The sequence below is a fragment of the Doryrhamphus excisus genome, linkage group LG3, assembly GCF_037039965.1.
Source record: "Doryrhamphus excisus strain RoL-2023G ecotype Guam linkage group LG3, RoL_Dexc_Guam_v1.1, whole genome shotgun sequence".
Classification (NCBI taxonomy): domain Eukaryota; kingdom Metazoa; phylum Chordata; class Actinopteri; order Syngnathiformes; family Syngnathidae; genus Doryrhamphus; species Doryrhamphus excisus.
In genome coordinates this window covers 7,614,532-7,629,620 of record NC_136359.1, presented here as the reverse complement: position 1 = coordinate 7,629,620, position 15,089 = coordinate 7,614,532, and the positions used below count along the sequence as shown (strand labels likewise).

General features: G+C 42.5%; 1 protein-coding gene across 1 annotated transcript; it reads right to left on the bottom strand.

The window, feature by feature from the left end:
* Positions 1-11,356: 11,356 nt before the first annotated feature.
* On the bottom strand, positions 11,357-15,052 carry LOC144898263 (uncharacterized). The gene is made up of 2 exons (XM_078789574.1): positions 14,770-15,052; positions 11,357-14,181 (listed from the first exon to the last, which is right to left on the bottom strand). The coding sequence occupies exons 1-2, from the start codon at positions 14,945-14,947 to the stop codon at positions 12,851-12,853; spliced, it is 1,509 nt and encodes a 502-aa protein (XP_078645700.1). The 5' UTR covers positions 14,948-15,052; the 3' UTR covers positions 11,357-12,850.
* Between the last annotated feature and the right edge of the window lie 37 nt (positions 15,053-15,089).

Below are 15,089 nucleotides of genomic sequence, written 5' to 3'. Positions count from 1 at the left end.
GTACCTGGGCATTCACATAGACAGTGACCTGAGCTGGCAGACACAAGTAGCCACTGTCTGTGCAAGAATCCATCAGCGCCTTCACTTCCTGCGGAGACTACAGTTGTTCAGTGTCAGTAAAAACAATTTTACGGTATGGGATCACCAGCTGGTTTGGGAATCTAAACGTCAAATCAAAATCCCAGATTCTCAACCTGGTCGGAGTAGCAGGTAAGATTATGGGCTCCCTCCTCAACCCTCAGGAGCTGTTCAATCAGGCCGCCATCACCCAAGCAAAAAACATCCTCAATGACAGTTCTCACGTTCTGTTCAATGAATACATATTAATGCACTCAGGGAGAAGGTACACACTCTAAAAAATAACTGTTAATTTACGGCCAATTTCCAACAGTAATATACTGTATTAACGGAATACGTTTTTTTTTACTGTAGTTTGCAATGCATTGTGGGTTGTTCAACGTAAAGCAACAGCGCACGGGCTGTCAACAGTATGCTACTGTTATAAATTACAGTAAACTACAGTATTTTCACAAATTTGGTGCGTGGCAAACTCGCGAGGGAAAGTTCTCCTGCCTGCACAGCTGGGACATGTTTGCTACCCATGAACACGAAGTCTTGCTTCGTCTGCATCCTTCCAATTGTGCATCTGCAAATAACACAGTAAGTGTTATATAACCCGCAAGGTGGGTGCAAATTCTGGCAGGCAAGAGGTGGGTGTCTTTAAAGTAAATCATGTGAACTATAGACCTGTAGAAGTTATCTTAGTCCAAGTAGGGGGTGCATGCAAATCTCGGCAGGTCAAAATTCTGCCCTGCCGTAAAATGCATGCACCCCATATTTCCTATATGGGAACTTTTTTGGTCCAAAGATAAAGTCCACATGAGAGGAGGGTGTCTTTAAAGTAAATCATGTGAACTATAGATATATGTATAGAAATTAACTTAGTCAAAGTAGGGGAAGCATGCAAATCTCGCTCGGCAGGTCAAAAATCCGCCCTGCTGTAAAATGCATGCGCCACATATTTCCTATAGGGGAACATTTTTGGTCCACTGATGAAGTCCATATGAGAGGAGGGTGTCTTTTAAGTAAATAATGTGAACTATAGACATGTAGAAGTTATCTCAGTCCAAATAGGGGTGGATGCAAATCTCGGCAGGTCAAAAATCTGCCCTGCCATATAATGCATGCACCCATATTTGCTGATGGGGAATTTAAAATTCACCAAATAACCATTGTGTTGCCACATAATGAATGAATGAGTGGAGCCCCCAAGTTCAACACTTTTATTTTTCATTTTACAGTCCAAAGTATGTCAAACGGGTGAGATCGACTGTTGCATCATGCCTCATTCATGCCTCATAGAAATTACGTCAGCTCCTGGCCACAAAATGAATTGGTAAATACTTCCACATTTCATATTTGTCATTAGTTATGCAGAAATATATTATTGGCGGAAGAAATGTGTTACAAAGCGCCACAATAACATTGTAAATGTCTAACCCGCTCTACTCACCGTATTCCTGGATACGCATGCGTCAAATGCTTGACATACCTAACAAATACCAAGCCAATAAATCGAAGTTTTCATATACTGTGTGCTTTAGGTATCTCATAGTAACTGATAAAGCAGACAAAAAGCATAATATCTTCGTTAATCTGAAGTCCTGCGGCGAAAAAAACCCGCAGCGTCACATATTTTCGGTTTTAACTGAGCGTGCGCGCTCCCGCGAGGTGGATGCATATTCCGACAGACATGCAAAACTCGGCACAACACCGCGCCAAGACGACAATCGGAAGTGTGAAGCTGCGTTACACGTCTCCACTCAACTGGGGGGAGCCCCCCCCCCCCCCCGGAGACGGTTAACCCCCTCAAACCTTTCTTAACACAATAAAATTGTTGTTATTATCATACGACGGTATTAAAGTCGTAGTCAGGAGAAACAATTAGAAGAAAGAAATATTTGAGAAAAAAACAGAAATAAAAAAAAAGTAATCAATCATACTTGAAGTCAAAATGTTAAAAGAGAAAAACGTTTTAACAAATGGTAATATTGTGAAAACAAAAGAAAAAAAATGTAGAAGAAATTGGTAATTCATCCAAAAAGGGTGTAATATTACGAGAATAACATATTATTATATATATTATTTCTATGCATGATCCAGGAGCACAGAGATTTTTGGAAATATACATTGTGTAAAAGCTTATAATGTTATCAGAATGAAGGCAAAATATTACGGGAATAAAGTCATAAATTCCAGAAGAAAGTTTCCAAGACAGTTGAAATATTTGGAAAATTAAAAAAATACAAACATGACAATGTTACAGACAGTGAAAATATTAAAAGAAGAAAGTTGTAATACAACAGAAAAGTTGCATTTTATGAGAATAATATTACAAGGACAAATGTAATTTTAGTAGCACAGAGATGAAATATGACAGAAAACTTTTTTTTAAAGTGGTATAATTATGAGAAACAAACAAAAGAATGAGTAAATCAGGTTGTGGAAACGGATATAAGGTCAAAATATGACGGGAATAACGTCATAATTAATAGGAGAGATATGTAGAAAGTTAAAAAAACAACAGCAGAAATAGAAAACAATTGCTGACGAGAAGACAGAAGAGGATCCCCTCAATGGAGAGGAAGGCCAAAGATGTTCTCCAGAAGAAGATGCTGAAGGAACGTTATCACCTTTCGGTTGCGAGTCAAATAATTGGAGATGAACAAACACATAAGGCGAGTTGAAACGTGTCCTCCATCTAAATGGACGTTAGTGTGTCCCTAGTGAGAGAGAGATAGAGAATAGGGTTTATGACAACATTTGATTGATGGCCCCACTCCCCTCAACCCAGTTGACCTTTTGACCCTGTCAAAAGCTGATGGATGACCGTGGCAACCTTGCTGACACTGTCAAAGTTTGATGGATGACCATGGTGACCTTGTTGACCCGATCAAAGTCTGGTGTCTTTTTCATCCCGGTCAAATGTAAGATATACAATGCACTGTAAGATACACAACGTGACCGGCAGAAGTTCATCCACAACCAGAAACTCATCAGCGTGAGTGCTATTAAAATTACATTTCCAATATGTACATTGTTTTAATTACTTAATTATTATCATATTCTTATGACTGTAGCAGTCTTTGATGAAGAGTTGACACCAGAGTTGGTAAATATTGATTTTCATTAAGTTTGAATAATGAAGCTATTAAAACGGGTTTTAAAACATCAATTACAGAGTTACATGAAGGTTTGGAAGGGCAATTTTGTGGAGACAAGGGTGAAGGTCATCAGAAAAAGGAGTCGCACGTTCATGACAAGAGCGTTGAAGCACAACAGCTCGACACAGGTACAGTGCATCCGTAAAGTATTCACAGCGCTTCACTTTTTCTACATTTTGTCATGTTACAGCCTCATTCCAAATTGTATTAAATTAATCTCTTACCTCAAAATTCTACACAAAATACTCCATTATGACAATGTGAAAAAGTTTTTTTTTTGACTTTTTTTGAATGTATTAAAAATAGAAAACAAAAAATCACATTTACATAAGTATTCACAGCCTTTGCCATGAAGCTCAAAATTGAGCTCAGGTGCATCTTTTTTCCACTTATCATCCTTGAGATCTTTCTACAGCTCAATTGGAGTCCACCTGCAGTAAATTCAGTTGATTGGACATGATTTGGAAATATAATAACTCTCTATATAAGGTCCCACAGTTGACTGTGCATGTCAGAGCACAAACACCAAGCATGAAGTCAAAAGAACTGTCTGTAGACCTGCGAGACAGGATTGTCTTGAGGCACAAATCTGGGGAAGGATACAGAAAAATTTCTGCTGCTTTGAAGGTCCCAATGAGCACAGTGGCCTCCATTATTCGTAAATAGAAGACGTTTGGAACCCCCAGGACTCTTCCTAGAGTGGCCAGACGAAAGCCATCAGACCAGAGAATTTTGTTTCTTGGTGTTTGTGCTCTGACATGCACAGTCAACTGTGGGACCTTATATAGACAGTTATTATATTTCCAAATCATGTCCAATCAACTCAATTTACTGCAGGTGGACTCCAATTGAGCTGTAGAAAGATCTCAAGGATGATCAGTGGAAAAAAGATGCACCTGAGCTCAATTTTGAGCTTCATGGCAAAGGCTGTGAATACTTATGTAAATGTGATTTTTTTGTTTTCTATTTTTAATACATTAAAAAAAAAGTAAAAAAAAAACTTTTTCACATTGTCATAATGGAGTATTTTGTGTAGAATTTTGAGGTAAGAGATTAATTTAATACAATTTGGAATGAGGCTGTAACATGACAAAATGTAGAAAAAGTGAAGCGCTGTGAATACTTTCCGGATGCACTGTATGTATCGTGTACATCAAGTTAACGACGACGATCACAATGACAATCATTTAAACACTAATTACAGGAATAAGCGACCTTGCAAAGGGCTCGGTAGAAGAAGACGGGGGTTCGGAAGAAGATTTGTCTTCTGTGGCGACCCAGAGGGGGGTAAACAATGAACGTGAAACATATGAACATTAAAGCTTGAATTAAAATGGAACATTTGACATTCCTGTCAAGAAAAGATTGTAATGATGTCAGTTCTGAATGAATGTTTAAAGGCACTTTGTTTTGCATACGATATCGGACAGCATCCACAAACAAGGTATAAATTGTAAATAAATGAGCGACATTAAAATCATTCCACCAATGCATAAGTACGTATATCTTGAATTGTGTCAGACAGACTTGTTTCAGACATGTGAACCAGTTGTGAGACCATCGAGCCCCACGGTAGCTCTGAGAGGGCGAGAGATCTGACTTTTTGCATGGTTTTTTTTCAGTTTTTCAACGGTGACATCTCTGTCCGACGTGTTCCTAGCAATCTTGTTGCTCTGTCCAAAATGTCCATCCATTGATGTGATGTGTACCGACTTTCAAGCTGGTTGTAAAGCCTTGGAAAGTAAGCCCCCATCATTTAGGCCCCATAAAATCTGTAGACCTCTTCTAGGATGTATTGATCTTGGTAATACTCAGCTGTGTTGATGGCTGCAATAGTTTTTCTCCAGCTGAAGCAGGGACAGAAAGACTTCTGCAAGGCCTCTCACAGTGCCGGGGTCCAAAGGTTTCTGTATTTGGAAGTGTGGCTCTCGCTGTGAGTGGTCTTCTTCAAAAAAGGGTGTGAGTTGGGCCGAGCATGATGTGATGTGATGCACAGTTTTACGACTAGGTCCAGTATGTCTGTTTGGCAGCGCACAGGGTGATGTGGGGGACAACTCCCTAAAGATTTTTACAACCGGGTCCTGGGTCTGCGTGTTGGGGGATTCATAGGGTGAAATGACAACCACCCCTAAAAAGTTTTTACAACTGGAACCAAATTGTGCCATTGACGGGCCTAAAATATAACATGGAGAGTCTCTCAGAGAGAATTAGAATGGGGTTGTAGTCAAGAATTGATTTATGACTGGTTGGACCACTTGACCTTTTGACCCCCGGTATGTTTTTCCCACCGGAAACAACTTGACCATTTGACCTTCGTATGTTTTTCCCACCCGGAAACCACTTGACCTTGTGACCCCGGTATGTTTTTCCCACCCTGTCAAAATTTGATTTACGACCCCAGTTGCGACATTGTTTCCTTGGCGTAGATATGACACCATCGTCTTGTGATTTACGACCCCCCAGGGTAGCATCGCACCCGCCGCCGCCGCAGCTGTATCAGGATATGACATCATCACCCGGCAAAGGCCTAGAATCAAAAAACACCGGAAATCAAAGGATAATTCGGATTAAACATTGGAGTTGGCTTAATATATGCATGTGTATGTGTGCGTGCGTGCGTGCGTGCGTGTGTGTGCATGTGTGTGTGTGGGTTTCTTGCCCCCCCACCATCTTTTTTCTGAACCTCGTTTAAATTAAACAAATGAATATAAAAATTTAAAAATACATTATTGAATTAAAGAAATAATTCCTACATTACCTTGTAGATCCTCCGGCGGTCCGTCCATCCAGCGTGCGGGGCATAAAGTGTGATAGAATCGCTATCGAACCCCCACCTTAGCCTAAGAGCCGCCCACCGACACGCCTCTTAGCTTCAAATTAGCCAATCAACACACGACTTAGCTTCCACGAACACGCCCCCTAGGTTCAAATCAGCCAATCAACCAATGTAGTTGAAGGATGGGGACATCCCCAACCCCGCAAACACGACCCTGAGATTCAGCTACAAGCACATCAACCCTCAGCAAAATACCCCCACTATCAAGTCGACCATCCAGCGGCCAACGCAGTTGTCAACATAGTTGTAATGACAACATAGTTGTAGAATGTGGCATCCCCCATTCCACAAACACACCCCTTAGCTTCAGACCGTCCTCCTTCCCTCAGCCTCCCCCCTCAGCTACAAGCACACACCAACAAGTACCACGTCATGGGCCCCCTGATATATGAATATTATATGAATATCCGACACATGTTGAAAAAAACAACTGTAGGCATTAGCAGTATGACCCCCACCCACCACGGACTCAAGATGAGTTTCATAGGAGTTTAAGCTAAAGATAAACGAAGCAATAAATACAATACATACAGCGGGGACATGTGGGGTTTTTTTGTTTTAAAAACAGTGGTGAACTCGACTTGCAGGGTTCACGAGAAACTTGTGTGGGAAATAACCTTTAGTTTGGCCGTTTCAAGTGAGTAGCAATGATCAGGACTAATACAATACGTACAACTTTGTTTTTCTTTTAAGACTCAACCTTTCTCATCAATCGTTTCATATCATTCATTTGATTTTGGGTTCATTTGATTTCTGTTGGGTTCCACTGTTGACAGGCCTTGATGGAAAATGTTTAATGTATTTTATTTCAAAAATATAATGTAGTTTTTTCTCAGTAGCCCTGTTACCATCATGTTTCTAAAATGTGGTTTAATTTGATTTCAACATGCATCAACATACAAGGGAATACATCACATAATCAATTCACAGTTCCACATGTCCAAAAGGAGTAAGAAAAAGCAAAGCTCATTGAATCCTACCTCTATTATATCTTTTACTTTACAGTCCATAACTGTTACTTTTGGTAACTTCCTGCCTTCCTGGTATAATTTTTTTTTACACATACAGAAGTATAAGGTGATGTAACCACATAATGACATTATGGTAACCATAAATATGCAAATTTCCCCACTGAGGGATGAATAAAGGCATATCTTATCTTATAATAACCATCAAACGAGTGATATTTAACAACAAATAAACATATCAAGACTCTTCATCCTTGTATTTACCAAACATCAACTGCTTGTATTGTTTCTTGAATTCCCTCATCCTTGTACATTGTTTGACTTCCTTAACCAATCCCTTCCTGAAACTGAAATACTGAAATGCTGTAGCTTTTTACCTTGTCCTCACATAGAAGTGGTTCAAATGTAGTTTACCCCGAGATCATATTTCTCCTCTCTTGGTGACAAGTATCGGATGACATTTTAGGCAAAGGGTTATTGTTGTTGTTACTGTAAGATATACGACGGGGACCGGCACATGTTTTTTGTTTTAAAAACAGCGGTGAACTCGACATGAAGGGATCATGAGAAACTTACACATGTACGGACATGTCCGAATTAAAAAAAATTGTGCAAAAAGTATACAAAAAGCTACATAAAACACTTGGACATGTACAGACGTGCCCTAATTCAAAAACTATTACAAAAAAATAGAAAAACTAATGCAACGTCAGCATGACGTATCGGGGGGGGGGGGGGTGGAATGTAATACCTCAAATAAATAAAACCTCGACCCAACCCTCCCATCATCACAACCCGCCATGGTGTTCATGAAAGCCTGCGAGTGAAAACTCTCAAAAAGCCAACGACATGATCAACAAAATACCGGTCTCTATTTATCATCGCGGGGAGGATGACACCAAAAATGCTTCGCGTAAAACCATCATGTTTCTACAATGTGGTTTCATTTGATTTCAACATGCATCAACATACAAGGGAATACAGCACATAATCAATTCACAGTTCCACATGTCCAAAAGGAGTACAAACAGGCCAATAGCTACAAATTTTTGTCCCGTTTATTTTCATAGTTTCAACAGTCATTCAACATAGTCCACAACCTCAAAACCCTTCTTTTTTTATTCAAAAGACAAGAAATTATTCGACTATCTCTGAGATGCACAACTCATCCGAAAAAGTGCCATCAACTCGCAATGATAAAGTTTTCAACATAGTTTAATTGAAATCCATATATTAGAAGTATATGGGTGTATTTAATATATATTTTTTGTATTTGTTTATTTATTTATTTTTTACTATAATAGATACTCTGCCTGGGTTTTAACAGTGTATTCTCCAACTACCAAAACATCTGATTGAGAAATACGAAGTCCTACTTTGTGAAATTCACTAATATGTGTATGGAACCAAGAGAACAAAGAAGTGGGAAAAGGAGGAAAAAATACACTAATATTAGCCATTTAGGAAACAGTAAACACTTTCTACAGAGGGACCATCGAGAGCCTGCTGACCAGCTGCTTTTCCGTCTGGTCTGGGAGCTGCAAGGCCTCGGACTGGATGTTACTGCAGAGAGTGGTGAGGACAGCGGAGAAGATCATTGGGACCCCGCTCCCCCCCATTAAGGACATAGCATTGTTTGTTTGGTAAAAGTAGTTCTCGCAAGAAACACGCAGGTTTACATGATCTAGCCCACAACCTAATGCATAAAGCTAACAATAACCTATTGCCTAAAAATGTCATCCAATACTTCTCACCAATAGAGGAGAAATATGATCTCAGGGGAAAACTACATTTGACTACAACTACAAGGATGAGGGAATTACAATAAGCAGTTGATGTTTGCTAAATACAAAAATGAAGAGTCTTGAACCAGTCATGTTATGTTTATTTGTTATTAAATATCACTAGTTTGATGGTTATTATGGTTACCATAATGTTATTATATGGTTACATCACCTTATACTTCTGTATGTATCTTACTCCTTTTGGACATGTGGAACTGTGAATTGATTATGTGATGTATTCCCTTGTATGTTGATGCATGTTGAAATCAAATGAAACCACATTGTAGAAACATGATGGTTTTACGCGAAGCATTTTTGGTGTCATCCTCCCTGCGATGATAAATAGAGACCGGTATTTCGTTGATCATGTCCTTGGCTTTTCGAGAGTTTTCACTCACAGGCTTCCATGAACACCATGACAACACCTTACACTGCGTTGTACTCCTACGAGACTCATCTTGAGTCCGTGGTGGGTGGGGGTCAAACTGCTAATGCCTACAGTTGTTTTTTTTCAACATGTGGCGGACATTCATATAATATTCATATATCAGGGGGCCCATGATGTGGTACTTGTTGGTGTGTGCTTGTTGCTTAGGGGGGAGGCTGAGGGGAGGAGGACGGTCTGAAGCTAAGGGGTGTGTTGTGTTGTGGAATGAGGGATGCCCCATTCTATTTCTATTTTTAATTTTGATATTCCTTTGTTTAATTTAAACGAGGTTAAGAAAAAAGAGGGTAGAGGGGGGGCAAGAGACCCACACACACACACGCACACACACACACACACATATACGTGCATATATTAAGCCAACTCCAATGTTTAATCCGAATTATCCTTTGATTTCCGGTGTTTTTTGATTCTAGGCCTTTGTCGGGTGATGATGTCATATCCTGATACAGCTGCGACGGCGGCGGGTGCGATGCTACCCTTGGGGGTCGTAAATCACAAGACAATGGCGTCATATCTACGCCAAGGAAATGATTTTGCACCTGGGGTCGTAAATCAAATTTTGACAGGGTGGGAAAAACATACCAGGGTCAAAAGGTCAAGTGGTGCTGGGTGGGAAAAACATACGAGGGGTCAAAAGGTCAAGTGGTTTCCGGTGGGAAAAAGATACCGGGGGTCAAAAGGACAAGTGGTCCCACCTCGGGGTCATAAATCAATTCTTGACTACAACCCCATTCTAGCAGCAATTATGTCGGACCAGGCTCTCAAGGCTAATTTCAAAATGTTGAAAAAAAACCACAATCTGAATTGTTTGCTTCTAACGTGAACTCTGCATCACCCGCCTCACTGCCCGTCTCCAACTTTTTTTTATTTATTGTGTACCTTGACTCTTGACAACCAGCGTCCGTTTGCAGAGGTTCGAGACATCCAAACCGCATTGAAATCCGACCGTTGTTGTATGATCAGTGGAATGATGCAATTGAGCAAACCCCAGTCGTTGGAATTCAAAGTTGGCAGGTCAGGGCAAGTCAATATTTGATCATCTTCAGTTTGAAAGAAGGACAGCTCACCCAGACCGTAGTGGAACTTGTAACCCCAAAAAACGCTTCAACCATATTCCTCCAGACTCCATCTCTCTTCCAGAGAGTAATTTGGGTGTTTTTGGACTCGTTGTAGAAACATGATGGTTTTACGTGAAGCATTTTTTCATGAGCACCGTGGAGGGTTCTGATGATGGGAGGGTTGGGTCCAGGTTTTATTTGTTGAGTATTACGTTCCACGCCCCGATATGTCATGCTGATGTTGCATTAGTTTTTTCTATTTTTTGCAATAGTTTTTTAATTCGGGCACGTCCGTACATGTGTAAGTTTCTCATGATCCCTTCATGTCGAGTTCACCGCTGTTTTTAAAACAAAAAACATGTGCCGGTCCCCGTCGTATATCTTACAGTCCTATGAGATCGGGATCATCTTGATCCCAACTCTTTGAGTCTGGGGTGGGTGGGGGTCAAACCGCTAATGCCTTCGGTTGTTGTTTTTCAACATATGTCGGTCATTCATATATCAGGGGGTCCTATGGTACTCTCCTCCTACAACTGTGTTGGGCCCTTGATCGGTGGGGGCATGATGGTGGGATGGTCTGAGGTTAGACTTAGAGGCGTGACGTGGTGGGGGCTTGTTGGTCGGTACGTGTAGCTGGGGGGGGTCTGTGGATGAGGGGCGTGTCGGTGCGTGTGCGTGTAGCTGGGGGGGTGAAGCTAAGAGGTGTGTTTGTGGGAGGGTCTGAAACTAAGGGGCTTGCTGTGGTGGGGCCGTGTTGTTTGGACGTGTACGTGGGAGGGTCTGAAGCTAAGGGGCGTGTCGGTGGGCGGCTCTTAGGTTAAGGGGGGTTCGATAGTTATTCTATCACACTTTATACCCCCCCACCCCCACGCCGGATGGACAGACTGCCGGAGGATCTCCAAGGTAATGTAGGAATTATTTCTTTAATTCAATAATTCATTCATTTTCTACCGCTTTTTCCTCATGAGGGTTGCAGGGGGTGCTGGAGCCTATCTGAGCTGTCTTCGGGCGAGAGGCGGGGTACACCCTGGACTGGTCTAATTCAATAATGTATTTTTTTATTTTGGTATTCATTCGTTTAATATAAACGGCTACAGAGAGAGTCCCCCGGATGGGGGGTGAGGGCCGGGGGGAGGGTAGAAGGGGGCAAGAGGCCCGCAGGCCCACACATGCACAGGCACGCTACAATGGCTAAACATGGTGTTATGTGATTTAGAAGATATTCAGTTACATTAATCCAACCCCAATGTTTAATCCGAATTATCCTTTGATCTCCACCGTTTTTGATTCTAGGCCTTTGCCAGGTGATGACGTCATAGCCTGATACAACGGCAGCTGCGATGCTACCCCTGGGGGGTCGTAAATCACAAGACGATGCCGTCATATCTACAACCGTGGATGCAATGTCACCCCTGGGGGGTCGTAAATCACATGATGATGTCATCATGTCTACAACAAAGGATGCAATGCTGCCCCTGGGGTCCCCTGGAGGGGTCATAAATCACATTTGACCGGGGTGAAAAAGACACCCAACTTTGATCGGGTCAACAAGGTCACCATGGTCACCATGGTCATCCATCAAACTTTGACAGGGTCAGCAAGGTTGCCACGGTCATCCATCAGATTTTGACAGGGTCAAAAGGTCAACTGGGTTCAGGCGGGTGGGGCCATCAATCAAATGTTGTCATAAACCCTATTCTCTATCTCTCTCTAGTGGACGTGATGGCCAAAGTTCCTGACAATTCTTCAAGCATCCGAGCAGACACACAAACGACTTGTTGACAACCTGTGGCATCTTGTATAGGACAGGGGTCAAAAGGTCAGCAAGGCGTACTTCGCAATGTGGCTTTCCAAGCAGTCAGACCAGAGTACTTCCCCAAAGGTCTCGGGGATCATCAAGATGTTTTCTGGCAAAATGGAGACCAGCCTTAACGTTCTTTTTCTTCAGCTGTGCTTTTGGTCGTGGAACTCTACCATGCAGTCTGTTTCTGCCCAGCATTTCTTATGGCCCAGTCACGAACACCGACCTTAAGGCACCTTAGGCCTGCACTTCTTTGGATGTTGTTGTGGCGTCGTTTGTGACCTCTCCGATCAGTCCTCGCTGCGTTCTTGGGGTCATTTTGGTTGGGCAGCCAATCCTGGGAAGGTTCACTACTCTTCCGTGTTTTCACCATTTGTGGATAATGGCTCTCATTGTGGTTTGCTGGAGTCCCAAAGCTTTAGAAATGGCACCATTAGTCAACATTTGAATATTTTTTACTTGATTATTTGACCCTGTCTTGTCATTGTCTGCGGTTCTTGTTTCAGTTTTATTACATTTTGTGACACAAACACATTTTAATGATCATCAAAAAGTTAGGTGAAGAAAGTTAATCGTCCAAATCAGGCTGTCAACATTTCTGTTTGCTTCAGAGTTGTTGTTGTCAAAGTTGTGGAGATGTTCTTCTTAGCACCACACACACAGGACATCATCGCTTTCGAGGTGACTTTTCACACAGGACATGAAATGATGAAAAGTGCTGAGAAAAATGTTCATTCTCCATCGTGCGTCAACATGTGTGCTGTCACATTCTTTTTATGAGAGTACCTTTTACCACACACTGGACAACTAAAGGGTTTTTCCTGCGTGTGCGTCCTCATGTGCACAGTCATGTGAATCTTACAAGTAAAACTTTTACCACAAAATGAGCAACAAAAAGGTTTCTCCCCTGTGTGTGTTGTCATGTGCACGCTCATATTGCCCTTACAAGAAAAACGTTTGCCACAAAATGAGCAACTAAAAGGTTTCTCTCCTGTGTGTGTCCTCATGTGTGTGTTCAAACTGACCCTGTGAGCAAACGTGTCGCCACAGACTGAGCAACTGAAAGGTCTTTCTCCCGTGTGCGTCCTCATGTGTCTACTCAGGGAAGAACTCCGCAAAAATGTATTGCCACAAATTGAGCAAGAAAAAGGTTTCTCTCCCGTGTGCGTTCTCATGTGTCTATTCAAAGTGTAGCGCTGCACAAACGTGTCACCACAAACAGAGCAAATGAAATTTTTTTCTCCCGTGTGCGTCATCTTGTGTCTATTCAGCGAGGAACTCTGCACAAATTTATCACCGCAAATTGAGCAAGAAAAAGGTTTCTCTCCTGTGTGCGTTCTCATGTGTCTATTCAAAGTGTAGCGCTGCACAAATTTAATTCCACAAACTGAGCAGCTAAAAGGTTTCTCTCCTGTGTGCGTCCTCATGTGACTGTTCAGGTAGGCCCGCTGAGCAAATGCGTCGCCGCAAATTGAGCAACTAAAAGGTTTTTCTTCTGTGTGCGTCCTCACGTGTCGAGTCAAATTGCGCTTTTTTGAAAAGCGTTTATCACAAACCGAGCAGACCAGAGCCTTTTCTCCTGTCTCGTTTTCAGAACACTCAGAGTGTTTGTGGTCAGTGTGAGCCCTTGTTGCGGCGTCACGGTCTGTATCGCTGCCCAGAGCTTCCTGGTTGTCGTCCCTGTCTTCATCCTCAGCAGACTGTGGCGTTATGTCCTCACTATCTGACAGCGGCGCTAACAGCTCGTCCGCTTGGGATTCCTCCCAGTGGCCTCCATCAGCTTCTGTTGTCACGTGCTGCGGTGAGCTGCTGTTGCTCGGAGGCTCCGCCACTCCGATCTCCTCACTCGGGCTGTGACGGAGCCATGAGAACTCAGGTGGGTCGTCGTCATGGTCTTCGGTCTTCACACAGAGAATGGTCAGTGGCAGGTTGATCCAGAGTTCCTCCTCTTCCTCTTTAATGTGGGGGGGTTGGGGAGCCTCTTCCCCTTTAAGGTGGCGGCAGCACCCCCCCTGCGGCCGTGGGGGGCATTCTTCCTCATGACCAATTGACTGTCGGACGTCTGCAGGACACAAACAAGTAAAGCCAAGTTAGCTCTGTGAAGACACACACACGCACACTCATGCACACACTTGACGCTCCCTCCCCTGTCCCCCTGTCCCATTTACATTTCCAGATATATATTTTCCCATATTTCCTTCATACGCAATTTTGGCCACGGCACCAGTCCATCCCGCCACACCGGACGTCCGCTGGGATAGGCTCCGACTCAGTCACGGACGAACTACCACCCTTACAGTCACCCTGACACTCTTATCACCGAATAAAGGAGGCATAACTTTTCCGTGTTGTTTTGGTTTTCCTGCAATGATTACTGTCTCATCACGGCATTGTAATGGCGGCTATAAATGACGTGACACTAGCTTACCCAATTGAGGTGAGATAATGAGAGTAAATACCCCAATTGGAACGGGAATAAAACTCCTGCTCGCCCCTGACCCAAACTACAGTCCCGTCCTGTATTACTAATGCTATGTTGGCCGCCATCTTGGATTGGCCGTTTACTTCAATGTGATTTAAATGTCAACATAAAACACATTCACGTCAAGAGATGATGTGTCAAATCGTTAAATACAACATGGAGACATACCGTCGACGTGGAGCACAGTTTGAGTCCTGCTAACAGCTTCTAGTTGTTGACGTAACCGCTCGTTCTCCTCTCTCATTCCAGAAAGTTCCTCCTCGTACAAAGCAATCGATCTTTCAAAAAGCGCGAATATTTCATCAGCTGCCATCATTAGTCGCTCCCTGATCGACTCTTTCAACATTTTAATCCCGATTATATCCCGCTTTTGTCTAGTGTTTTTGCAGCTGCCTTGCTAATAGCTGCCTTTCTTCTTCGACGCAGATTTGCGGCTGCTAAGCATCCATGACGCTAAACGCTGCCACCTGATGGCGAATTTGGAAACA